A 27989-nucleotide genomic window follows, 5' to 3' on the forward strand; every position below is an offset into this window, starting at 1 on the left:
CAACCTATTATAACTTGTTTAACCCTGACTCCCAGGACGTAATATGTGTCATCGTCCGGAAACATTCTAGCCGTAAGCGACACTTAACGCGATGGAAAACAAAATCCTAGGGTTGCCAGTCATAGGGAAACAAGACCGGATAACCCTTAGGCTGTCGAGTAATGTGCATCCAATTCCACTGTTCAGAGCTACAAAGATAAAATTACGCCTTGTACGTAGTGGGTGTCGTGGGTATGCCGCGTTTGCGAGTAGGGTAACTACGCCATCGCTATAATAAGACCCAAAATCTCCTATGCCTCCTTAGTATGGTGGACCAAAACTGTGCAAGCTACGGCCCGGAAGAAATTAGCGAAGCTTCAAAGAATAGCAACGCTATCTATAACTGGCGCTATGCGAACCACATCAAGCGAGGCTCTGAATGCACTACTAAATATTCTGCCACTACATCAATTTATTGAGTTAGAGGCAGAACGTAGTGCCTTGAGACTCTCAAAAATCAAAACTCTCTATGAGGGGGATCTTACAGGACATCTAAAAATCCTGAATAAATTTAAAATAAACTCACTTATTGTAAGGAATGATGACTGGATGGAGCCCGTTTTCAACCTAGACATACCATACAATGTAACTATCAACGATAGGGACGTGTGGGAGTCAGGTGGCCCTAAGGTTCCTCCCGGATCGATTAAATTCTTTACTGATGGGTCAAAAATGGATAACAGAACTGGGGCAGGGGTGTTCGGACCTAGACTCAGGATCTCAATTCCTATGGGAAACTGGCCAACAGTATTCCAAGCAGAAGTTCAAGCAATTCTAGAATGCACTTTAGCCTGTTTGAAAAGAGGATACAGGTACACAAGTATCTATATATTCTCTGACAGCGAGGCCGCTCTCCGAGCACTAGGTACGTTCACATGTTACTCCAAGCTAGTATGGGAGTGTATTGTTGCACTAAGAAACCTGGCCATACGGAACAGAGTATTTTTATTCTGGGTTCCAGGCCACTGCGGTATCCTAGGGAACGAAGAAGCAGACCAGCTAGCTAGGGAAGGATCTCAGGGCCTGTTAATTGGACCAGAACCCTTCTGCGGAGTATCGAGGAGTGCCTTGAATATGGAACTCAAGAACTGGGAAAGCACCACTATTGTCTCCAACTGGAGAACAGCAGAGGGAGCAGCTCAGGCGAAAAGATTCATTGAACCAAGCGCACGACTCTCCAAAAACATGTTGAACTTAAGTAAGCACGAGTTAAGTACTTACACAGGTCTCTTGACCGGACATTGTCCAACAAAACAACATCTCAAACGGATAAACATTATTCAAAACGACGACTGTCGGTTCTGCGGGTTCGAAAGAGAAACTGCAGAACATCTTCTATGCAACTGCTGCGCCCTCCTTAATAGGAGAGAGCGTGCTCTTGGGGCAAAGTTAATAAGCGCACAAGACATATGGTGGCATATTAGCCCTAAGAAGGTTATATCATACATCTTTGATATCATACCCGATTGGGATAAAATGCTTAGTCAGCAATCAACTGTCACTTTAACCCATAGTGCAGGTGAGCCTGATAGCATACAGTAACGCGGGGTAATTACCACAATAGATCAACTACTGGTCGCAGTGGGCTCTCCCCTACAAGGAAAAAAAACTACGCCATCGTTGTGTATCTGAGTAGTGCGTTTCCCAACAATCGAAAGGCAAAAGGTGACACACTTCGGATCTTGGTGATAAGAAGTCAGGCGCAGACCTCGAGTCACCAAGAGGAAAGGGTGTGCGTTTTTAACCATGATTAACTATGAGACAAGGCCAGTTCTCGAGTCGCAAGAGGAGAGATCAGGCCTTAAGTCAACAAGAGGGGGGGGGGGGGGGGGGGGGGTAAGTGTGTTAACCTCCAGTCGTTACAAAGAGAGGTCAGCTCGAGTGGTAAGAGGAGAGATAAAGACGTCGTCTAGAGGAGAGGTTTGTGCTTGAACTAAGAGTCATTACGAGGAGAGGTTCGTTCTCGAGCCTTTAGCAGAGAGTTCAGGTTTTGAGGCGTAATGAGGAAAGGTATTGATTCAAGTGATTTCATCTAAATATGAGTATGCGGTAAAGTGCACTAACACGAGTATGACCTGCCACCACTAAGGATAGTTTAACGACGGTTCGAGGTGGGAACTAAGGTCAGTGGCCCTAGGAGGAGTTCAGAGAGTAGGAGATATACGTAGATAGATAATGAGTCGTCCCATTACACCCATGGACATATATAATAGCAAACAGGTCTACGCTCAGCCTTTCTAGAGCTTCCAGTAGAATTTGACCTATAGGGATAACAGGTAACTCGGCAACACCATTCTTCGGTTAACAGTTAAAATCCCCGATAACAACAGTGGGGCCTCTAGCCGTAATCTCCTTGACGACCTTATCCACCATTGGGATTGGGAAGCAATCCATAGGATTGATTGAATGGATAAACGCACCTTCGGAGCTTTGCATTGAACATGAGACATATAATAATGTTCGATCAGTACCGCCGGCAGATCGGCTTCGGTAGTGATATCATACAGGGTTAAGACCCTGACGGTTTTAGACACGAGCTTGGAACAGCTTTTATAGTGATGGGAAAGATGCAAAAGCGCGTGATCGGGTGGTGGCCGATCAACAACCCACAAATGTGCCGGTTGAGAATCAAGGGCCGGTTCTTCAACATTAGCATCATCAACGTGCACAGCCCTCACCTCGGAAGTACCGGTGACGACAAAGACGAATTCTACGCGCAGCTGGAGCATGTCGTATTCACATGCCCAAAACATGGTATCAAGATCGTCTTCGGGGATTTTAACGCTCCTGTCGGCTAGGAGGAGGAATTCAAACCGACAATTGGAAAGTTCAGTTTTTTCAGCACCGCCTCCAAAGTAGTACACCTGGAGATCACCGTACCAAACGCGATCATAGATCAATCACATTTTGATAGACAGCTGGATCTTCTCGGACATCATCGACGTCCTGTAGAGGCGCCAACATCGAGTCAGACCATTATCTGGTGATGGTGAATATACGCCCAAAACTGGTGAATATGCGTCCAGAAACTCAACGCATCCCGCAAAGGCTTCGTTCCGCAAACCGGAATAAGGACGGGGGCACCCTGACGGACAAACGTAAGGTGATTAAAAGGTGAAAGCAGCACTTCGATGAACACCTGAACGGCGTACATGCAGGAGATCAAGACGGTGGGGGAAGGTATATCGACTGCGTAGCCAACGACGTAGAGGAACCACTCCCAACGATGAGTGAAGTTAAGGAAGCCATTCACCTGTTGAATAGCAAAAACTCGACTGGGGAGGATGGCATCGCAGCTTCACATTACAGAAAATCCTCCAAAAATTCCGTGAACACCAAAGCCTTACGCACCATCTATTCATAGACTTTGAAGCCGACTTTGAAAATCATGGACGAGAACGGCTTTCCCGGGAAGCTGACCAGAATGATCAAGGCGACGATGGATGGAACGCAGTGCTGTGTACGGATTTCGAGTGAATTGTCGAGTTCATTCGAATCGCGCAGGGGGCTTCGATAAGGCGATGGTCTATCCTGCATGATGTTCAACGTAGTGTTAGGAGGTGTTATTCGACGAGCGGTGGGCGAAATGCGATTTTTAACACATACAGTCGACTTATCTGCTTTGCCAACGACATTGATATTGTCGGCAGATCATCTGCAGCGGTGGAGGAGATCTATCGCAAACTGAAACGCGAAGCAGGAAGGATTGGGTTGATGATTAATACGTCCAAGACGCAGTACATGCTGGCCTGCGGATCCGAGACCGACCGAACCTGCTTGTCCAGCAATAACAAGGTCACGATCGACGGCGTCGAGCTGGAGATAGTCGAAGACTTTGTTTATCTCGGCTCACTGGTGACCGCAGACAATGACACCAGCCGTGAGCTCCGGAGGCGAATTATCAGCGAAAGTCGTGCCTACTATGGACTCCACAAGCAACTGCGGTCGAGAAGACCTCGCACGAAGTGTAACCTGTATATGACGCTCATTAGACCGGTTGTTCTCTACGGGCACGAGACGTAGATATTGCTCGAGGAGGACCTGCGTACACTCGGAGTATTCGAGCGACGAGTGTTAAGAACCATTTTTGGCGGCGTGCAGGAGATCGAAGTGTGAAGGCGAAGGTGGCTCCAGAAGGTGACGAAGGCTGGCCTGCAGTTCATACCGACGGCTTTCAGTTATTAGAATAACTATTTCTTAAGTCAGCAGCCAAAACTCGATCCAGAGCGCAGAATAATGTGCAAGCAGTGCATGACCTAGCTATCGAACAATGAGGAATCTGTATAGCGTACTTAGGGGAGTTGGTGTGTTTGTGATAAAGCTCAGTTGGCAAGTCAGTTGCGTCCTGAGCCGATGTCCTTCAGTTCGATCCCAAGAGTAAACATCGATCACAGTTCTACCGGAAAAGTTTTTCAATGACTGTTCGCCAACTGCATCGCTGATATAAGTCTCGAATGACATAAAGATGTTAAAAAGACTATAAACTAAAAGTAAAGTAAAAAAAAGTACTAGGGGAGAGGGGAGGTCGAAATACTCGAGTATTTCCGGAGGCTCATTCCTAATGTTGACAGTCTCCCATCTAAGTTGTGCTCAATAGTATTTGCTATAAACTGCGATTGTTGAATATAAAGGACCTTGGAAAGTCTTTGTGAAGCACTCTGGTCCGTTTCCGAACTATCATCTAGAAAAGCGTGAATACATCTTTCACTAGTTCTGCTTCGGTCTGATTTTGGTTCTGGGGCCCTACGAGTGCTGTGCCAAAACCTATGTCGGGCCTCAGTGAAAGACAGCCTGGAAACACTTACGATTGATCATGCCAAAGACCATGCTGGTACTTTGTCAAGCACACTACAAAGTGCTCACATATTAATGAACTGGTTGAGGAGAAACTGATGGCACCAGCTAATTTGTATGAGGGCGTCTATAAGATTAGTAAGTTCAGGTTGAATTTTTTTGTCGTCTTTGGTTTAATTACCGTACAACCTGATGACTTAAAAACTACGAAATTCTGCTTAAACCTACTTTAAAACGACGTTTGCACATATTAAAAAGTTTACAACACATGTCATTAGAGTGGTTTTAGCCATAAGTAGTACGGTGGTGAGGTATTGAAAAAAACTGACGTTGTCGAAGTGTTCTCGTTGGTACATGAATATTGGCAACTCTGAACGTGTTATCACGGTGTCTCTGGAAGAAAACTTTATTTTTCGAAAATTAGGGAATTAGGGAAAAATCTTTCCCCTTTCATTTGAGCCCAAATTTAAAATAATCCACCGGGGGTCTGGAACATTTTATTTTTTTTGAAGATTTTTTAACCTTTTTATTGTTTTTTTTTCGAAGACAAAATCATACTAATCACTGTGAAAACGCTCGTCTTACCTTTAGCGTAAATCCAAAGGACTAAAGCAACTGTCAAATCACATACAAACGGACCGTACTGACTTTTTGGAACCAGAACGTCAGTTTCCCTTTGCTTTAAATGGCATTTTGGTATTAAAACGTAAGTGCGGTACAGAAATGTCAGTTAGGAAATTTTCTTCTCTTTCAGCCCCTTGCGTAAATCCAACATCATATGTCAATAACTTGATTTAATAGGAAATTTCCCTGGCTACAATTTTGTAAAAGACATCAAAATGATACAAATTGAGAGAAAAAACAGTTAGAATGTCACAAACAGAGTGATTATTATTTCATTTGAAAAATCTAATGATACTTCTCACCACTGATTGTACTAAGACCAGAAAAAGTATTCTACGAACTTAGTTAATTAAAAATTAATTAAACTTTTCAATACATGGAAAATAAATTTAACCAAAGCTGGCTTGCAACAAACTTGTATACAATCTACATTGCACAAAATCAAACAATCAAGAAAATTAAGAGCGAACATTTGAAAAAAAATTCAAACGACAGGTGATATTACTCCCATCTTCTAAAGTTTGGCTTTCGCTCTTTTATCTGTTTGAATTATCGAAGAATGTATCAAACTTTTGTTTAAAATAGCTTGAAAAACTTTATTTATTCCCCACTTCGGGATTTTTGGAAAAATCGGAGTGACAAAAAAAAAAGAATTTAATATTTGCTCCGGAATAATAAAACCCCAAAAATGCTCATTACTTCAGATAATCCTGATCAATTTTATGTAAAAGATTGATTTTTCAATGTAAATAAACCGTTTTGAACATTTATACAGTCTACAATCAATGATTAAGCTCGTAGAATACTTTTTCTGGTCTTAGTACAATCAGTACTGAGAAGAATTATAAGATTTTTCAAATGAAAAAATAATCACTCTGTTTGTGATATTCCAACTCTTTTCTCTCAATTTGTATAATTTTGATGTCTTTTACAAAATTGTAGCCAGGAAAATTTCCTATTAAATTATGTTATTGACACTGATATTGGATTTACGCTAAAGGTAAGACGAGCGATTTCACAGTGATTAGGATGATTTTGTCTTTGAAAAACCATTAAAAAGGTTTAAAATTAAAAAAAATAATAATAAAATGTTCTAGACCCCCCGGTGGATTATTTCAAATTTGGGCTCAAATGGAAGGGGAAAGACCCACCTTTCGAAAGGTGCAAAAATTAGCGATGCTAATTTTCGATAAATAAAATCGTTCCATTGGAGACACCGTGGTTATATTATGATTTTTACATACCGCGTATTAGAATCCAAATAACAGTGAAATCTTCGCGCCTTAATCGTCAGTGTCGAATACCTTCGTTAGGCTGATTACGTGTTCACCCAAAACTGATGCAGTACGGCCTTGAATCATAAATTACATCGGAATTTTAAGGAAAATCATTTCGATCAATATTCGATCGATAAGCTAGAAGTACTAGATGTCACCGGAATAATACGGTCTTCTCACGATAAGCTCGATTGTGTGCTCTACGTGCACCAAAAAGACCACTGAGAAAGATCGCATCTGTTGCTATGGTGGATGTGGAAATTACTTTCATGTTCACTGCTCAGGTCTCACCTCTACCAGCCATACAGCTCTACGCGAGAATGTGTCACTTAAATTCTTCTGCACAGAATGTCGAAAAGAACAAATTTCTATAACCGGCTTGAACAACAAATGTTCGAAAATCATTGCAGCACTACCCGACCTCTACAGTAAGATCGAAGCTCTCAAACAGAACATCGTCACTGAGATCTATGAACGGCTTGCTCGCGACATGCAAAGGCAATCCGTCTCTCTAGAAGTGGCGCCTCCTCGCAATCACCCGTCAGCTCCACCAGCAACCACCCCAAAGCCAACCTTAGCACAAATTGTCCGCGGCCCCCGAACCACTCAGATCTCCACTAACACTAAGAAAGCGCCTACCACTGGATCTCCGGCAGTGAGAAGTGGAATGCTTCGATCTGGTAAGCAACGTCTGCTCAAAGATCTCACTCGAACCACCCAAGCACGCTCACCAAGCCTGACTCCTGCTACTCCCACCAATGTAGTTAATCCCCAGACTATAACAGCCAGGTCCCCTCGCCGACCAGCTGCCCGTTTAGACAAAATAACCAAAACTGTCATCATCAAGCCGAAATCCTCTCAGAATCCAAAAACAACAAAAGATGAAATTCAGTCCACCTTGGACCCAATTGAACTTGAGGTTGTTGAAGCCCGCTCACTACCAAGTGGAAATTTATCAATCAGATGTGCCTCTACTAATAAGCTGCTGCAAAAGGTTAATGATTCGCTCCCAAACACGTATGTTGCTGAGATCCAAACTGCTTTAAAACCCCGACTCAAGATCTCGGGTTTCTCTGAGAGTATCACCGAAGACGATTTACCCGAAAAACTCAAGCTACAAAACAGACTTACCGAAACTTCACATATAAAAGTTGTGAAATTAGGCAAGTACGCTTCAGAAGATGACCGTATGTTCGCTATCGTAGAAGCAGATCATGTAACCTTCGAACTACTATTAAAGATAAAAATTGTAAACCTTGGGTGGGACCGATGCCGAGTGTCTGAGCAAATTAATGTACGACGATGTTATAATTGCTCAGAATACGGCCACGTTTCCGTCAACTGCACAAACCCAAAATGCTGCCCCATATGCGCAGAGGAGCATGATGCACCTTGCTGCAGTTCGATGCGAAGCTTTTCGAGTGAGGATAGGCATATCAGAGTACATCTTTCCTCATACGGTGGGAGTTGGATCGGATCATTCCGGGGAAGACGCCGTAGAGCATATCTTAAGAAACAGTGTTGAACTCGTTCAGCGACATGTTCTGCAAATGTGAGCCTGTTGTCGATCTTCACTCCTAGGTCGAGAATAGACTTCACATTCTTCAGCCTAACTTTGGTTAGTTGATAGTCAAAATGGTTCGTTCTTCTTGCACAAGAAAAGTTTATAATCTTACACTTTTTTACGTTTCTAGCATTCCGTTTAAGCAGCACCACTCATCTATTCTAGCGATGTCAACTTGAAGGGCCAGGCAGTCAACAGTGTTATAGATCTTTCGGAAAATCTTCAGATCATCGGCGTAAAGTAGTGTATCGGACCGAAGTGTTGAGCATAGGTCATTCACGAAGATTATAAACAGCAAGGGTCCGAGATGGCTCCCTTGAGGAACTCCAAAAGGTGTGGCAAACATTCGTGAGCGCGTGTTTCGTATTCTGGTGGAAGCCTGACGGTCGGTTAGATATGACCCAATCCACTCGAGATTAAACTTTGCAACCAGTATTTGGTGGGGCACATGGTCGAAAGCCCTGGCGAAGTCAATATAAACTGGCCACCTGGCAACCTTTCTCCATACTTTTATTCAGTGAACTTATGTAGCACATCAAATTAGTAACTATTGACCTGTTATTGATGAATCCATGTTGATATTCCGAGATCAAAGGTTTAACAGCGGCATACACTCGCTCGTGCATCAGAGTTTCGAAGATCTTCGATATTTAATTTTAAATCGATATTAACCGGTAGTTGTCCACGCTGGGAGCATTTCCAGACTAGTGTATCGGAGAAATAGCGCAATGTTTCAGAAGAGCGGGAGTTATTCTATCTGGACCAGAACCCTTAGAAGGATCCACTGTGGACATCTTTTCATAAATATCCTGTTCAGTGAACACGGTGAAGGCAAATTTACATCGTAAAATTTCATCGATGCGAGGTAGTTGCAGTCTGTATCAACACTGGCAGAACAATATACATTTTGAAAAAAGTCCGCGAACAAAGTTGGAGCTCGATATTCAAGGATTATGTTCCCGACCCATACAGGATATAACCCGTTATGTAGACGGTTCTATCCTTGAGCTTCCTCTACAAATTTGTTGCAAATTTGTTCTATCCTTGAGCTTCCTCTACAAATTTGCACGGTATCTTGAACTCAATCAAGGCCAAGGCCCTTACTCTAACTGAACCAAGATCATCTAAGATCGGATGCTGCAAAAAAAAATGTGGATTTTGTCTGAGCTTCATCATGTCTGGTTTTATTCTAGTGCCATCTTCGCTTCAGTAGTTCCAACAAACTACGTCCTGGGCCCTCTGCAAGCATATAATCGGATCAATCAGATGCGTTTTTATAACCTAGTTTCAGAGAACCATCTACACATTTCAGAATGAATCATTTAAAATTCACATCCCATAAGTGGTCAACCTGAGAGCTGTTTAAGAGGTACCTTACAGCTTGCATAGGTTTTGCTTTTTTCTGTGTTGTACTAAGGCAGAAGAAGAAAACCCTTGTAAACCTTGTTTTAATGTTGATCGGAGACTAAACCAGTTGTATAATCGAATAGTAAAATATCATTAATAAAGTTAAAATTTAAGGAAATATATCAATCTGCTATCATAAGATAAAATCATCGAATAATCTTGGTTGACAACTGTTTGCAACATGTAAACCTTCAATTTTCCAATATTGGCCCACTCTCTGGAGCCACGACTTGATTGCCAATTTTTGGATGTAAACAAAGAAACTCACATGAGCTCATCTGAAACCTACCTACCTACCTAAGGGTCCGGCGCCAATTGACTGACGCATAGGGCTGAGATAAAAGATCTCCATTGCTGGCGATCCGCAGCCAGCGTCTTCACATGCTGCCATCCAAGATTCTCATCAACTGAGCGGCTTTCAGCGGCTAGACTACGCCGCCAAGAGGGAGGGGTCGTAACGTGCAAGAGGGAGGGGTCGTAACGTGTATCGGGTAGTCGCGACCCCGATATGCGGGACGACCAAATGTTTGGCGAGTTTCGATCGATCTGCCTTTTGGGGAGGTTCCTAGCCCCAATTCGCGGATACGATTGACTCACGACAGACAGAGGGGCCTTGTGCCGTGACATGTGGCGCCCAGTGGATGGGCCTCAGGTTGGGTCTCGAAGAGTCGAGATGGAGAAAAAAGGATGTGTGTGGTTATCTCCAGACCCGAGGAGAGGCGAGTTGTTCTCGTCTCGAATTGGGTCAAGAGACGGAACGATCGAGGGCTCTCGAGACACGAGGAGAGGTGGGTATAGACGCCTCAATTCGTGTCAAGAGGAGGAATGTGAGGAGGTCTTGAGTCACGAGGAGAGACGGGCCAAGACGGCTCAAATTGTGACAAGAGACCGAATGTGTGGGACTCGAGTCACGAGTAGCGGCGAACGGACTGCCAACCCGTAAGTCGTGAATCGTGACAAAGAGTGGACGTAAATTGCTGGTGTAGTACGAATAAAACGAGTATTTGCCGTGGAGCGCATTGCGCGAGTATGGTCTCCCATCATGGGTAAAGCCTTCGTTGCTAGGTCCGGATGGGAATTATGGCCAGAGGCCCCAGGTGGATTTTATGGCGTAGGGGTACATAGTATCATGAGTCGTCCAATTGCACCCATGGACCCAGAGTAGCAAACTGGGGGGACGCGGTGGCTCGCCGTGCCTTGGAATGCAATCCGTAAAAAGGATTTACCACCTGGGTGATCAACTAATAAAAAAAAAAGACTACGCCGCCACGAGCTTCAGGGCCTGCCTCTTTTTCGATGCTCATCCAGTCAAGTGCTTCTCTGCAAATCCCCTTTTTCATCTCTTCGAAGCTTGTGCCCAATCCACTTACGTTCCCGAATCTCGATTTCTAGCGCCCTTTGATGACACCGGCGATGTAATTCCACGTTTGAGATCCAGTTTCCAGGCCATCAAGCGCGGATGATGTTTCGCAGGCAGAGGTTAACAAAAACTTGCAGTTTTCTCGTCGACACTGCATATGTGCACCAAATTTCGCACCTGTACAACAATACGGATTTGACGTTTGAGTTGAAGATTCGGATTTTAGATAGATCTGGCAGGAGCGCCAGATGTTTCGGAGACTCGCAAACCGAAACCAACTGAAACCAAATCAAAATTAATGAATTTCACCAACAGATGCCATTAAAAGCTCTTCTGTCACTTAATAATTATAAAATGCAGCGTTACATATAATCAATGATTTTTTTATGACAATGTCAAATCGTGCTTTATTAGTTTATATTCTTCATTCAAAGTGTTACTTTTTTCTTAACTTCTTCTAATTCTGGTCGGTCAGGGTTTAAAATCAGTTTTGAATAACAGAAATCCAACATAACTGAAATAAAGAATTTTTTTCCGATAACATACATATTTTGTACACAGTCATTAATAATTTTTTCCCCTATTTTTTGCAGCGTTCCTCCGAGGATGTGTCCAACTTCGACGAGGAGTTCACCTCGGAAAAGCCCCAGCTAACGCCACCGAAGGATCCCCGCAACCTAACCGAGAGCGAGCAGGCCTTCTTCAAGGACTTTACCTACGTGGCCGACTGGTGTTGACATCAACAGTAAAGCAGACGAACAAAACGACAACAACTCAACAACAATTCTGTGTCTATACATATTCTGGTTACTGTTTTTTTTTGTTTCTATTTATTACAATTACTAAAACTAAAACTAAACTAAACAAACAATGGGTGGCACCGTTTCGAGACGTAAAAAATTCCGTTTATTGACACGTTAACAAGAAAAATTTATGGAAACTGCCACGCATGGTGATAAGATGATAGTAATTTAGCATGAGAGTAGTAGGAACAGTTTACATTGTTATTGCTAGAATTGAAAAAATAAACAAAAAAAGTTAATATATTGTAACAATAATAGATGGCGGAACGCGAAATAGGATTCACGCTGAGGTTCCGTTCCGGTTGTTGGTTAATCTACACGAAAGGTCTTCCAAAAACAAATGAGTAAAACTGCTAAAATCCAAGACGCGGATAGCGGAGCAGAGTAGGTTAAATTGCAAAAGAAAATATCAGGAATAAATGTTGGCTTTAAAGTTGCGCTCGCGTTGCGATGTGGTTTGAAGATTAAGTGCATAAGAGCATCCGTTTTTTTTATACGAATTTAAACTTAACCGTTAAATCACTCACCTTATACAATAGGAACAAGAAGAACACAACAGCAACACGATTTTTTTTACACGAAACCCAAGGCTAAGACAACAGTTATTAGATCATAAGATGAAAACGGAAAGTAATTGCTAGGTGCCTTCTGAAAGTTGTCCTACTGGATGCCAGAGGATTGAACTAAGAAAGAGCACTCGAAACATTTGTGGATGAAGTTAGAAATAGTATAGTTTCTAAAGCTCTGCGGTAGATATTTGTTTAAGAGAAAGTTGTTGCTCGTATTATGCTGAGAGAAAACAAACAAACAAACAAACAAACAAACAAAAAACCAATTTAACTCTGCTCAGTTTTTTGAAGAAGTTTGAAAATTTTCCTAAAGGGAAATAAAATATGGTTAAAAAACCGATTATGGCAGCATATTATACAAACTAAAATATAGCATCCGCAATCTAAGCATTATCCTCCATAAGTTTTTTTTTTCTTTTTACACACCCACTTTAATTTATCATGTTTATACTTTTTTTTTCTAATTCATCGTAAGCCAAATAAATTATAACCGTTTGCTTGTTTTTAAGACAACAACCCCATCATATTACTAGCTAGAGAATGATTTTACTGAACAAACTCAACGACACGTTCAATGCTACTCGACTTGTCGCTGAGATAAATAATTATTAGCATCTGTAAATAGGCAAGCTCTAAAACAAAACAAAAACGTATTATCGACCAACAACTCCCCTCCAAAAAAAAAATCCTCATCCAGCTCCCAACAACCCCAACAACATATAGGATGTAAAGTTATCCAATTGTATCTTAGCTAAGGTGAGCTCACATCAGTCGCCGCCAGAAATGGAGGAGCGTTGTTTACTATTTTTTTAATGTTACATATTGATAATTTACCCTTCACACATACACAAAAAAGAAGTAACATCCCCACTCTGGATGTTTCCACAAGCAAAAAACAAACAAACACTACACAAATACATATGATCACGTGATTGATTAGTTTTTAGCGGAAACAAAAACAGTAAATGTTTATTGAGATATATAGGATTAGGCTTAGAATGAAATCCAACAAACAGCAAGAAGAAAGCATGTTTAACAATTAGAAACCCGATTTTGTTGAACAAAGAGCAGCAGCATTATCATCGTCGTGTAACACATCTAGAAAAACCTTTAAGAGGATGAATGATGAAAACGAAGAAAAAAACACACACACATTAATCATCGATTGACCAACCAACATTCGAATGCATTTTGGTTTACCCAATTTTTCGTCAAAAGAGTATGGTTAACAGAAAAATAAAAACACTACTGGAAAACTTAAACTCTGCGTTTGTTACATTTTATCTTGAAAAAGTTGAGAAATCCCTTGTTTCAGACTGCCTGAAATCACCCCAAAGTGCTCACTCCTTGAACCCGGAGGATTTTGAAAGAAAATTGGCTGCAGATGTTTGTAAAAATCAATTTACTCTCTGGAGCCACCATTTTAAAACCTGTTTCTTAGGAAGTTCAGACCTCATTTGAAAGCAAATAAAGTTGAAAGAATCTCATCATTAATCCAATGGATGATCGAATTGACCTTCAATAATTCACAAAATCGAGAAAATTGACAAAATTGACAAAATCGACAAAATTGGCTAAATTGACAAAATTGTTAAAATTGACAAAATTGACATAATTGACAAAACTCACAAAATTTTAAAAAAATAACAAAATCGATAAAATTAATAAAATTGACAAAATTGAGAAAATCGATAAAATCGACAAATTTCACAAAAATGACAAAATTGACAAGATTGACAAGATAGACGAAATTAACAAAATTGACAACATTGACAAAATTTACAAAATTGACAGAATTGACAAAAGTAACAAAAGTGAAAAATTTGACAAAATTGTTAAAATTGTCAAAATTGACAAAACTGACAAAATTGATAAAACTGACAAAATTTACGAAATTAACAAAATTAAAAAAAATAGGCGAAATTGACAAAATTTGACAAAATTGACAAATTGACTTAATTGACAAAATTGACAAAACTGACAAAATTTACAAAATTGACAAAATTGACAAAATTGACAAAATTGAGAAAATTGATAAAACTGACAAAATTGACAAAATTGACAAATTGACCAATTCGCAAAAATGACAAAATTGACAAAAGTAAAAAATCGACAGAATTGACAAAATTGACCAAATTGACCAAATTGACAAAACTGACAAAACTGACAAAATTGTCAAAATAAGAAAAATTGAAAAAAATTCACATAAGTCTCAAAGTTTACAAAATTCACCAAATTGGCAAGTTGACAAAATTGAAAAAAATTACAAAATTGACGAAATTTACAAAGTGGAGAAAGTTGACAAAATTTACGAGTTTGACAAAAATGACATAATTGACAAATCTGGAAAAAATTTCAAAATTCACAAATCTGGAAAAAATTTCAAAATTCACAAAATTGATAAAATTGAAATAAAATGACAAAATTGACAAAATTTAAAAAATTGACAAAATTTACAAAATTTACTCAATTGACAAAGTTGACAAAATCGTCATAATCGACATCATTGACAAAATTGACAAAATTAACAAAGTTGACAAAATTGACAAAATCAACAAAATTGACAAAATGGACGAAATTGACCAAATTGACAAACCGAGGGAATTGAGAAATTTCACAAAATTGACAAAATTGAGAAGATTGACGAAATTGACAAAATTAACGAAATTGACAAAATTGATAAAATTGACAAAAGAGATAACATTGACAAAATCGACCAAACTGACAAAATTGACCGAATTGACAAAATTGACCAAATTGACAAAATTGACGAAATTGACAAAATTGACAACATTGGCAAAATTTACAAAACTGACAAAATTTACAAAATCGACAAAATTTACAAAATTTACATAATTGACAAAATCGACAAAATTGACAAAATTAACAAAATCGTCAAAATTGATAAATTTGACAAAAATGTCAAAATTGACAAAACTGACAAAATTGACAAAATTGCCAAAAATGACAAAATTGACAAAATTGCCAAAAAAGACAAAATTGACAAAATTGCCAAAAACGACAAAATTAACCAAATTGACAAAATTGACAAAATTTACAAAATTGAGAACATTGGCAAAATTTACAAAATTGACAAAATTTACAAAATCGACAAAATTTACATGATTGACAAAATCGACAAAATCGTTAAAATTGATAAATTTGACAAAAATGTCAAAATTGACAAAACTGACAAAATTGAAAAAATTGACAAAATTGCCAAAATTGCCAAAAATGACAAAATTGCGTTAAAAGCGTTTGAAACTGGCCGATCGAAACATCCATGGGTTAAAGAGCTTGAATCAAAAGACCTTTCGAAGATAACATTTATCTGGATCCCGGGACATAGCGGAATTTTGAGCAACGAAGAGGCCGATAAATTAGCTGGAGTCGGGCATAGTATGAGTTTCTGGAGAAGCAACTGGTTTACCATATACAATTCTTATGTAGAACAATCAACATTAATTCATTTTTGAACTAATTTTAAAGTTTTGCGAATTTCAGTGGTGAAAACCCACCATTTTTTAGAACTTCGATAGTCTATTTTATAAAAAAATTACTTGAAAATGCAACTTTTTTTGTACCCATCTTGATGAGCAAGAATCCTTCTAAAATAGCATGTTTTCAAAGTGGAAAATTTCCAGCAGATTCTTCGCATTATCATCGAAAAAGAAACATTTCTTAGTAAATGACCAGATTTTTCGTTGTGGCGTCTCAGCCTGTACCAATACTAGAGCAGGGCTGCCTTGGCACTACCTTCTTTAAATATTCCTTGACAGTTTGCGGTTTAATACAATGGCTGCCCAACTTTCGTAACGTTCACAGAAAATCAATCAAAAACTACATAAAAATAAAATTGACTCAGTTATCAATTTATATTTATTAACATCACGTCACTCATTCACTTCGCACCACTCGGCGAAGAAGGTCGTGTTTCTTTCCGCAGTGATAATAAGTGATTAAATTCTTAGTTTGATTGATATCAGTTTTAGTTATCGTTTAATTTGTTACCACACATATTCGGACCTACGTGCCGCTACCTGGTAACGAAGAAGGTGTTTTTCCTCAAGTGAAATTTGGGGTTTTTTTTTTCCTCGTGGCCAAGTGAAATCGGGTGTGCATTGTTTTGAAACCACCAGCAGCACACATTGTTTGCTTTTGTTCGAGGGAGACCAACAAAGCCACGACTCCGGCTACCGTCGGTCGGTGCTTCAGCTGAGTACAAACAAAAGGATCGATTGCAAACTGGTACAGGGTTACCAGTAGGCTAAGTATCGATTTTTTTTTTTGGTTTTAGTTATCTACATATTATTTATCGGTTTTCTTGTTTTGCTTATTTATATCATAGTTGTAACCGAAAATTTTGGTTTTTTTAAGTAAATTTTTTTTTTTTTAATTAAGTAGTTTTAAAGGTTTTGTTCTCCACTCTCGCCCGGTATGTCGGAATGTAACCGACAATCGGATGACGACGGCGAGGACGATGAGCATCCCCCATTTCGGGAAGAAATCCCTTCCAAGGAGTATATTTCGAATGATGAACCCCCTAATATCCCCCTCCAACCGATGTACATCTCAGATACGGAAGATTCCCTGTCCCCCGCTGTCGAATCAATTCAGCATCCCAATAGCTCAAAACCGTTCGTATTCGGTAACCTCCGCTCTTCCTCAACAAATGAAAGTTTAAAGATACCAGAAACTACGCCTCGCCGTCGGGTTTATCAGAATGAATCGACGGGACCTTGGGTAGTCTATTTCCGGTCCAAATCGAAACCTCTAAATATCATTTCAATTTCCCGAGACCTCGACCGATCGTACTCTTCCGTAGTCAGCTACCAGCCGATGAGTCGGAACAAAATGCGCGTTGTTGTTGGTAGCTTGAAGGAAGCAAACGCCATTGCTTGTGACGAGAGGTTTACGATCGAGTACCGCGTTTACGTTCCCGCTCGTGACGTGGAAATCGACGGAGTGGTAACCGAAGAGGGTTTGACCGTCGTTGACCTAATGGAATCAGGGGTTGGCCGATTCAAGGATCCTGCTCTTCCAACGGTCAAGGTGTTGGACGCGCGTCAACTAAAATCAGCATCAGGCGAGGGGGAAAAACGGAAGTTTTCCCTGTCGAATTCTTTTCGGGTTATCTTTTCCGGCACTGCACTTCCTGATTACGTTGCGATCGGGAAGGTTCGTCTACCTGTGAGACTTTACGTGCCTTCGGTCATGTTCTGCCAGAAGTGCAAGCAGTTGGATCATACGGCCGCCTACTGCTGCAATCAGGCACGCTGCTCTAAGTGCGGGGAGAAGCATGAGGAAGCTTCGTGTACAACACCAGCAGCAAACAGGTGTTTGTATTGCACTGGGGAAGCATCTCATGCTCTCTCGGCGTGTCCGAAGTACATATCGCGCCGGGAAAAAATCAAGACTTCTCTGAAAAATCGTGTAAAAATGTCCTATAGAGACATGGTTCTGAAGTCTTTGCCAATCGTCTCAGAGAACCAGTTTGACCTTCTAAGCGAGAATGAGTCCGAAGGGGAGGATCCATGTGAAGGAACATCAACTGGGCCATTTTTAAAAAATAATGTTTCACAGGCTCCAAAAAGGAAACGCATTACTAAAACACAAACCGGATTAGCTGCCAGCAAAATTAAAATTAAAAGAAATCCTCAAAGTGGAAATAGTAATTCTAGCCCTCCTATTCAGAGTCCTCCGGGTTTTAATCCGTCCCCGAAGGACTTCCCTCCACTTTCTGGGAAGTCAAAACCCCAGGCTTTCCATGAGAATTCAGGCCCATCAGTAGCTAACAGGAATGCAACAATTCCCAGAGAAACTGCATCTGATCTATCGTCGAATGGTTTTCCCAGCTTTTCGACGGATGGTAAGATGAAATTCTCGGAAATTGTTGCGTTCATCCTGGACTTTTTCAGTGTACCAGCAGGATGGAGGACTATGATAAATATGTTTGTACCCCTTTTGAGAGAATTCTTGAAAAAGAAAGCTCTCACTATGACCCTCATCACAGAAGCAATTTCTTTCGATGGATAATTCATCCAATGAGGGGAGAGAAATTGTTTCTGTATTGCAATGGAACTGCAGAAGTATTTTACCAAAATTAGATTCATTTAAAATATTGGTACACAATTTGAATTGTGATGTGTTCGCCTTATGCGAAACTTGGCTCTCTCCAAACGTAGATTTCACCTTCCACAGCCACAACATAATTCGCCTGGATCGTGATGGTCAAAGAGGGGGAGGCGTTCTTCTGGGGATCAAGAAATGCCACTCGTTCTATCGTATTTCACTACAACCATCTCCGGGTATTGAAGTCGTTAGTTGCCAAGCTAGAATAAAAGGTCAAGACCTTTGTCTAGCCTCGGTTTATATTCCGCCAACTTCAAGCGTGAGCCGGAACCAATTGGCGAATATTATTTCACTTCTCCCAGAACCCCGGCTAGTTCTGGGAGACTTCAACTCCCATGGCGTGGGCTGGGGTAGCTCACGTGATGATGAACGTGCTAACATTATTTATGAGCTGTGCGACGACTTCAACATGACTGTCTTAAACAATGGGGAAGTGACTCGAATTAATGGATCCCAATCACAGCATAGTATTTTAGACCTTTCTCTAGCTTCTTCCTCTCTGAGCTTGGATTGTATGTGGAAGGTAATCCAAGACCCTCAGGGAAGCGATCATTTGCCTATCCATATTTCTATCGCCAGTGGTCGTAGTCCACCCGAAGAAATCAATATTCCTTATGACCTCACAAGGAATATAGATTGGAAAAAGTATGCATCGGATGTCATTGAAGCCATCGACTCAACAGACGAACTGTCTCCGGAGGCAGAGTACAGTTTTATTTCTGGAACAATTGTGGACTGTGCAATCGGAGCACAGGTCAGACGGAATGAAAGCTCGACGATACAGAAACGGCCTCCCACTCCGTGGTGGGATGGAGATTGCTCACGCGCGCGAGGTGAAAAGTGCAAGGCGTTTGTTGAGTTTCGCAGAACCGGATTGCCAGAGAAGTTCCAACGTTACTTGGCCTTGGAACGCAAGTTCAAGAACTTGATCAGGGGCAAGAAACGGGGATACTGGCGGCGATTTGTGGATGGGTTATCTCGAGAAACGTCTTTGCACACGCTTTGGAGAACGGCACGAAACATGCGAAATCACACTCCTTCGAACGAAACTGAAGAAAGTTCAAGTCGATGGCTGATACAGTTCGCGAAAAAGGTCTGCCCGGACGCAGCACCAGCTCAGAAATACTATCGGGATACAGAGAATAGTTCCGAAACGGAGGATCAATTCTCGATGGTCGAACTTTCACTTGCGCTTTGGTCTTGCAACAATTCAGCTCCCGGACTGGACAGAATCAAATTCAACTTGTTGAAGAATCTGCCAGATACCGCTAAGAAACGCTTGTTGAATCTATTCAATAAGTGTTTAGAGATGAACATTGTTCCGCATGACTGGAGACAAGTGAAAGTCATCGCCATCCAAAAACCGGGAAAACCAGTTTCTGATTACAACTCGTATAGGCCGATTGCAATGCTCTCGTGTCTCCGGAAATTGCTCGAAAAAATGATTCTCTTTCGGCTGGATAAATGGGTTGAATCAAACAATCTGTTGTCAAGTACACAATTTGGATTCCGTAGAGGCAAGGGTACGAACGACTGTCTAGCATTACTTTCATCAGACATTCAATTGGCGTTTGCCCAAAAAGAGCAGATGGGGGCAGTATTTCTGGACATCAAAGGGGCATTCGATTCGGTGTCCATAGAAGTGCTATCTAGTAATCTTAACTCTTGCGGACTTTCAAAAATTTTGAACAATTTTCTATATAACCTGTTGTCTGAAAAAATCATGCATTTTAGCCATGGAGAAACCAAAGTTGAACGAATTAGTTACATGGGTCTACCCCAAGGCTCATGTTTAAGCCCCCTGCTATACAACTTTTATGTCCGAGAAATCGATGCTTGTATGGCACAGAATTGCACGCTAAGACAGCTTGCGGATGACTGTGTTGTTCATATCACAGGTAAAAAAGGCACTCAAATTAAACCTCCGTTACAAGAAACTCTAAATAATTTATCACATTGGGCCAGGAATCTAGGCATCGAGTTTTCGCCTAGTAAAACCGAGTTAGTAGTTTTTTCAAGGAAGCATTCCCCTCCTCAAATAGAGCTCCTTATGATGGGTAGAACTCTAACTCAATCTCTTAGTTTTAAATATTTGGGTGTCTGGTTCGACTCTAAATGCCTCTGGGGAAAACATATTAGGTACTTGACTCAAAAATGCCAAAAGAGAATCAATTTTCTTCGAACGATTACTGGAACCTGGTGGGGTGCTCATCCACAGGACCTCATCAGGTTATACCAAACAACGATACTGTCGGTCATAGAATACGGAACTTTTGCTTTGGGTCCGCCGCGCAAACCCACTTGATTAAACTAGAACGAATACAGTATCGTTGTTTGCGTATTGCCATGGGTGGTATGCAATCGACACATACGATGGGTCTCGAAGTACTGGCGGGAGTAATGCCGTTGAAAAATCGGTTCTTCGATTTATCGCTACGTTTCCTAATTCGAAGTGAAACTATGAATCCTTTGGTGATAGAAAATTTGGAAAGGCTTATGAATATTAATCCGCAAGTAAAATATGTAGATAATTATAAAACTTTTAGTCAATTAGAAATAAATCCTTCTTTATTAAATTCGGACACGAGTCACTTTTACCCGATTAGCAGTTCCTTGATAAAATTCGATCTGTCCATGACCGCTGACATCCGTGGAATTCCAGATCACGTCCGACCGATATCATTCCTTCAATCTTTGCTTCAAAAGTACGTGAAATTGATCCTATAAAAATGTTCTTTACTGATGGTTCTAGAATCGACAACGCGACTGGCTTCGCAGTGTATAATGAGGGCTTTGAAGCTTCGTTCAAGCTTCGAGAGCCATGCCCCGTTTACACTGCTGAGCTAGCCGCTATTTACTGCACCTTGGAACACATTCGCACACTGCCCGTAGAGCACTATTTCATCTATTCGGATAGTCTCAGCTCCGTTGAGGCGATTCGATCGATGAAACTGATGAAGCGCTCTTCCCATTTCTTGCTGGAAATTTCAGGGATATTGGGCGCTTTGATCGAAAATTCGTATAGGATTACCTTAGCTTGGATCCCGTCTCATTGTCTTATACAAGGCAATGAGAAGGCGGACTCATTGGCTAAGGTGGGCGCGTTACAAGGTGAAATCTTTGAGAGGATTATAACTTACAATGAATACTTTTCAATACCTCGCACTTTAGCGATTAACGCTTGGCAGTCTAGCTGGGATAATGGCACAAAGGGACGTTGGCTCCATACGATTATCCCTAAGGTTCCGACGAAGGCATGGTTTAAGCATTTTAACTTGAGTCGCGACTTCATTCGCGTGATTTCTCGGCTCATGTCAAATCACTGCTGGCTTGACGCGCACTTGTTTCGTATTAATCTCGCTGCAACCAATGTTTGCGTTTGTGGGGATGGCTACCACGACATCGATCATGTTGTATGGACGTGTGAAAGGTATGGTCAAACGAGGGCTTGGCTACTGGATACCCTTAGGGCCCGAGGTAGATTACCTGGGGTTCCAATTCGAGACATTCTGGCAAACTTAGATTTTGGATATTTGTTCCCAATTTACAAATATCTCAAGCTGTCTGACTTGGTCGTTTAGTCCGCTTACCCACGTAAACTCTCCCCTTGTGTGTTCTTCATTTAATGTCTGTTTTGTTTATTTATTAGTACTTCCTCTCATCCAACGGGTTCCTGAAGAAGGCTGGCCAGAAGGTTGGAAACCGATACCATGCAAACCGTAGCTACCGAAACCACAGCTAAAGGAGGCCACCACCGGACCCTAATGGTAAACTGATTCTGAAGAATAACGCCTATAAATCCCTTCCTTTTTCCTTGTTTAAAGTTTTTTTTTTCTAACTGTTGAGTCGCCGCGACTATTACGGCCCCCTTCCTTACTAACCAGTGAAACGAATACCCTCGGCACATTCAAACTTTGTAAAAGTAAAAGGCCTTTAATAAACTAGTTGTAAATTAAAAAAAAAAAAAACATTTCGGAACTTGTCACACGATTACTACGGCTTCCTGCTGTGTCATTTCCGTTTTTGAAAGTAGGTATGATGTCTTCCCAGCGACTAAACATTAAATTTCATGCAATTATTTCCTGAACGTCATTTTTAATTTCAATTTTTTCTTGAAGTTTCACCAAAAATTGCGATACTTCCAGTGTAATACAGTACCCTATTCAGAACAACGCGCTTCCCCATACTTGTATGCAACTGTAACGTAATGGCATACAAGCTTCCTGAAAAGCGTAACGCTGCTGCAAAGCGCGGAGGAATGTAAACAAAACAAAAATAGGTTTTCATGTGCAGTTCAATGTTTTTCAGTGATTAATCGAAATGGACGAAAATAAAACCGATAATCTCCAGCTGGTAAATAAATTACTTTCTTCAGCTAACAAAAAATTCTTGCCTTTAAAGTATTTATGATGTTTTTCTCCGGTTTCAGCTCAGAGAGTTCTACAAACTAGGCTGCAAAGATGAAAGCCTCTGTGCGGCAGCCTGTCGGACATACATTCACTTGCAGAAAGGTAAGTCAAGAGATTCTATTTATGTTTTTTTTTGGGAATTTAATTCTTGAAATCTTTTAGATGTGATAAAATTTAAAATGAGTTAATTCTTCACCGTCGAAACGTGGTGTCAAAAAATTCATCAAAAATGATCACCGTTTCAAATAACCACGTTTTCTCGGGAAGTTGCTCCAAACCATGTGTTTGTCGGATTAACGAACATTTTGAATACCTATACTGCCGTTCTACGCAAGAATGTCCCATGTGACTTTTGGGTCATTTTCACTTTTTTGCTGGAAACGGTCTCTTTTAGTGTTAACTTTCGAATAAAAACACAAACAAGTATACTTTGTTCTGAACTTATACGAAATTTTCATCAAGGTGGTTGTCTCTATGTTGATAGTTCTACGCAAGAATGTCACACTAGAGAAAATTCTACGAAAAATGCAAATTTTATTAAAAAATTCTCTTAAGATGAGTTCAAACTGTTGAATTTAATGTTATTCACTGAAAAGAACACTAAAATAGAGGGCAGAGGAGGAGCGAGAAGCCTTGAGTGTTTTATTCAGAGAAATTTTCACTAAACACTTTTCGGTAGGCACTACTTACAAGATCCATACTCAACTATACATTTTTATAAACAAAGAGGAACGTATTTCTCAAATTACGATTTAGCATGAGTTTTTGGCAAAAAAATAAACTACGCAAGCTTTTAAAATGATAGAAAAATTGTAGCCGTGTGACAGTTTTTCGTAGAACTAGCATCGGCATGCGTTCTGATTCTACGCAAAAGTGTCACACGGAGCATTTTTGGCTCTAATTTGCTGTTTTTTTGTAGGAAGTGTAATTTTTTGGCAGAAAACATTGTAAAATGATTAACTTGAACTGTTCACTGCGAAAAAACTGTCGGTGAATTTTTAGTTTGAGAGAAAAATTGGAAATATAGCTGATATTTCAATCGCGTTTTTCTCGTTTGCACGTTTTTCCACATGGGACAATCTTGCTTAGAACGGCAGTATAGGTATATATGGAGAAATTACTAGGGGGCCGTTCAGATACCACGTGGACAGAAAAATGAGAGTTTTGACCCCCTCCTCCCCCTCCGTGGACAAGCGTGGACATTTGGCAAACCCCTACCCCCTCCCTGGATGTCCACGTGGACAGATTTGAAATTGTTTTTTTTTTCTAAATCTAATTTGACAGTTAGAAACCACAACTTTTCGCCTTTTTGTTATTAAAATGCCTGATTTTGAAAAAGGTTATAAGCATTACTCGATATAAAGTAATTAAAAAAAAAAATTACTAAATTACGATATTCATCACTTGCCTCCGAGAGGCTATTAACTATTTAAACATCTTAATATTTATTCTCCTTAACAAAATATTTTGGAAGTAAGAATGTCCACGTGGACATGACCCAAACCCCTACCCCCCTCTCCGTGGACAAGCGTGGACATTTCCATACACCCCCCTCCCCCTAAGTTGTCCACGTGGTATGTGAACGGCCCCTAGGCATATCGAAGTAGGGGAGGAGCGGGCTATATGCGCCTACTAAGCAGAACACTGATTTAATCAAATATCACATCGAATATGTGTACAAAAACTACATACACGTGTGCAGGCATCTGTTTTTTATACATTGGAGTAATTTTTATGTTAAAATTTTCTTCTGTTTCCAAGAAAATGATTTTATTATAAGTGTTGTCTATAATGCCGAACAACAAACCGTGCGGGCTAAATGCGCCTATTTATGTTTTAATAATATTTCTGTTTTTTGGGCAATATTTACGTATAATTTCATTGAAACAGCTAGAAAGTAATAATTTCCGTACGACAAAGATGAAATTTCATAAAAATCTATGAATATTATAATTTTATGGAATAAAACAAAAGTTAGGGTTGCCGTACTATGGAGGCAGTTCATCCATGAGAAAAACTTTATCAAATCAGTTTTTAGATCGTCAATTCTCTCTTAAGATGTTATTCAGAGCTAAGATTTGAAGTTTCAATGAAAAAGTCATTTATTTATTCTATTTAACCAGTTTTTTTAGGATGGAGGCATTTTACAAATATGATGGGGGCATACAAAAACACTCTATTATTCCACTATATAATCATTATTAAACTTCCACAAAAGCTGAAATATGTTTAATTTCTTAAGTTCATTTGGGTAAGAAACAAAAACCATCCTAGTTATTGTTTTCAGCTTCTTTACGTATAATTTTTAAAAGTCGAAATATTACATCAAAATGTTTCAAAACCTTGTACGATTTTTTAAATTTTTTTGAGTTTGTAAATTCATAAAATTCTTTCTTGCCTTATGTTCTAAGCGTATCACCCTCAAAATGCATTGGTCAGATAAGCTGTCTAGTCAGCCATTTCATCAAACAGCCGTAGGGTCATTTAACCCGATAGGCCCATTTAGGAAACCTTTCCCCTACATTTCAAGAGTCTTCAATCAGCTGTTAACTGGACAGTTTTTGAGAAATTTTTTGACGCTCTATGGGGCAATATTTTTACTTTTTCGTCCATCAACAATATTATTTGATACCTTAATACGACTAACAGATGTTCGAATGATTAAAAAAATACTTAACCACTAAATAAGGGAAGGTTTTTTGGTGTATTTTGACGAACCTTATTGCTTTGTGGTGTGATTTTTTGAACTATTTTCCCAAAATTCTGAGGGCTCACTAACAAGTCTAAAGTTTAACCAAAAACTTACTCAGAAGGTAAAGGCTGACCCAGGAGTACAAATAAGCTATCCTTGACCTTGTACAACAGTTATATGTAACTTTGAGGTTATCGTTATTTCGAATAATAAACTTAAAGTTAAACTTAATAAGCAAACTGTTGAAACACGTGGTGTTGAGTTCTGTCTAGATATTAATCAGATCATTGTCAGCCATTCTAAACCATAGTTTGAGTAAGCCTAGAGAAATAAATTAATCCTGTTTTAACTGCTAAGCAGAGTAGATTGTTCTACGGCTCTCATCCAAATACCAATAGATTATGGGCCTTTTGGGAGCCCGAGAAGGAATCGAAGCGCATCGAAAGCTGATGATTTGAATCACTAAGCAGTTTCAAGCTGAACAGTTAAACCAATCCGGTTACAATCGCAGCCAGAATTAGTTGGCTCTGTCGTTGATCGGGCTACTGATCGGACGAGACAACTGGTCAACCTTGAAGATTCCTGTCTCAGTTTCTCATGCATACAGTCATGGTGTACACTGTACAGCAAAGGCGTTACAATTCATGGAAGCTTTTCATCAACATGAACTCTAGTCTAAAATTTGAACACCTACACAGCAAGAAAAATTCGTGTAATTTTAGACCGAAAACGATGCACGAAAACGGAACATCGATTTTGATGTAAAATTCTATCACGACGTGATTTTTTCAAGAATGTAATTTTTGAGGCGTGTAAATTTAGATCGAAAACAATGCACAAAATCGGACGACGAAAGCCGTCGTGTAAAAATAGACGGGGATGTAAATTTTAAGATTTATTATCAAAAATTTTAGAAATCTTTGCTAAATATTCAGGTTTTGCTGTTGTCTATGAATGACTACGCTGCTTTTAAAATTTTAATTTCGCATATATTTCCAAAAATAACCTAAAAGATATACACCATCACGCACACTGTCAGTCTGGAATTTTTGTTTCATCCGATGATTCCCAGCACGGTAATGTTGAGCAGATGGCCGTCACCAGGATCCTCGATTCGTCCCAGAACACCATTATTTTTCGGTCAGCGTCACCTCCGCCTGACGAAAATTTTCCGAAAAAATCACTGCCACTGAGAAAAATCTGGATCTTGCTGCAATCGAGAGAAACTGATTAATTTCAACAGCATTCTTTTTTCAATATGACATTATTATAAACCTACCAGCTTTTGAATGATTCTGGAAATGCTATAGAGCTACGCCTACGACTCGTTTTCGAATAATTTTCTTACTTGTTTACTTTGTATCACACGCGCGCCACACAAGTTGCACATTTCCATTTAATTTTAAATCAAACATACAATTTTACACTGTTTGTGATATAAAATTCATTGACCGCTTGATTTTTACATCACGGAATGTAAAATTATAGCAAATCAATGTATTTCTATTCACTTTTTGAAAGAAAGACTAAAATTACATCAAAAGGAGTTGAAAATTACATCGTCTTCGATTTACACTTGTAAAAAATTAGACTATTCGTGTTTTAGATTCCGTATACTTTTAGAAATTTTTGGCTGTGTATCAGGCCTTTCTTTAATTTTCTATACTTATGAAAAAAGTTTTTCTCTTAAAAATATACCGCCAAGCATGCCATCTAAAAATTTGAATCCAAATTTGAAATGGTAAATTTCTAAGATTGGAAAATCTAATATCGAATAATAGGTTTCGAAACCGTTAAAAACATTAAATTTAGATGATACCTTACAATAACGATAAAAGACAAGAAAAGGTTCCATTACAACATATTCATATTTATCGACCAGAACGCAAAATGCGGGACGTAGAATACCACTACCACGCGGACCTGGACATCATCTATCTGCGGGCTCGCAAACCCCCCGATCCCGTGGAATGCACCGACACCTACATCCCTGTGGTGGCTTCCGGTACAGACAAAAATCTCCCACTAGCCGCACTGGAACTATGGCAGAACGAATTGGGACGTGTTGTACCTAATTCGGAGGGTGAAAACCGAGGCGATGACGATGACAAACCTCGACGTTGCATTGTGCTAGCGTTCTGTGATACCAGCTCCAACGTTTTGCTGTACCGCATGACCCAGGGCACGAAAAGTTTGGTACAGAAACCTCTCTCGAAAAATAAACAAAGAAAAATGAAAGAAGCGGAAGGTTGCAGTTGGACGAATAAAAAAGTTGAGTGAATTGTTACCCTGTTGTTTTGCGAATGATTCTATAGACCT

General features: G+C 39.9%; 2 protein-coding genes across 5 annotated transcripts in view; both read left to right on the forward strand.

The window, feature by feature from the left end:
• LOC129756720 (serine/threonine-protein kinase N) overlaps positions 1-13699 on the forward strand; it is a 295803-nt gene extending 282104 nt beyond the window's left edge. For all 4 annotated transcript variants that reach the window (XM_055753708.1, XM_055753706.1, XM_055753709.1 and 1 more), the window contains one exon: positions 11659-13699. In XM_055753708.1, coding sequence (XP_055609683.1) covers positions 11659-11802 — 144 coding nt within the window. In that variant the 3' untranslated portion in view covers positions 11803-13699. The remainder of the gene's footprint in view (positions 1-11658) is intronic.
• Positions 13700-16233: 2534 nt separating this feature from the next.
• Positions 16234-27950, forward strand: LOC129752065 (uncharacterized). Its single transcript, XM_055747861.1, has 5 exons — positions 16234-16685; positions 22219-22602; positions 22688-22922; positions 22999-23080; positions 27553-27950. The coding sequence occupies exons 3-5, from the start codon at positions 22890-22892 to the stop codon at positions 27948-27950; spliced, it is 513 nt and encodes a 170-aa protein (XP_055603836.1). The 5' UTR covers positions 16234-16685; positions 22219-22602; positions 22688-22889.
• Positions 27951-27989: the final 39 nt, after the last annotated feature.

The sequence above is a fragment of the Uranotaenia lowii genome, chromosome 3 (assembly GCF_029784155.1).
Source record: "Uranotaenia lowii strain MFRU-FL chromosome 3, ASM2978415v1, whole genome shotgun sequence".
NCBI classification, from domain to species: domain Eukaryota; kingdom Metazoa; phylum Arthropoda; class Insecta; order Diptera; family Culicidae; genus Uranotaenia; species Uranotaenia lowii.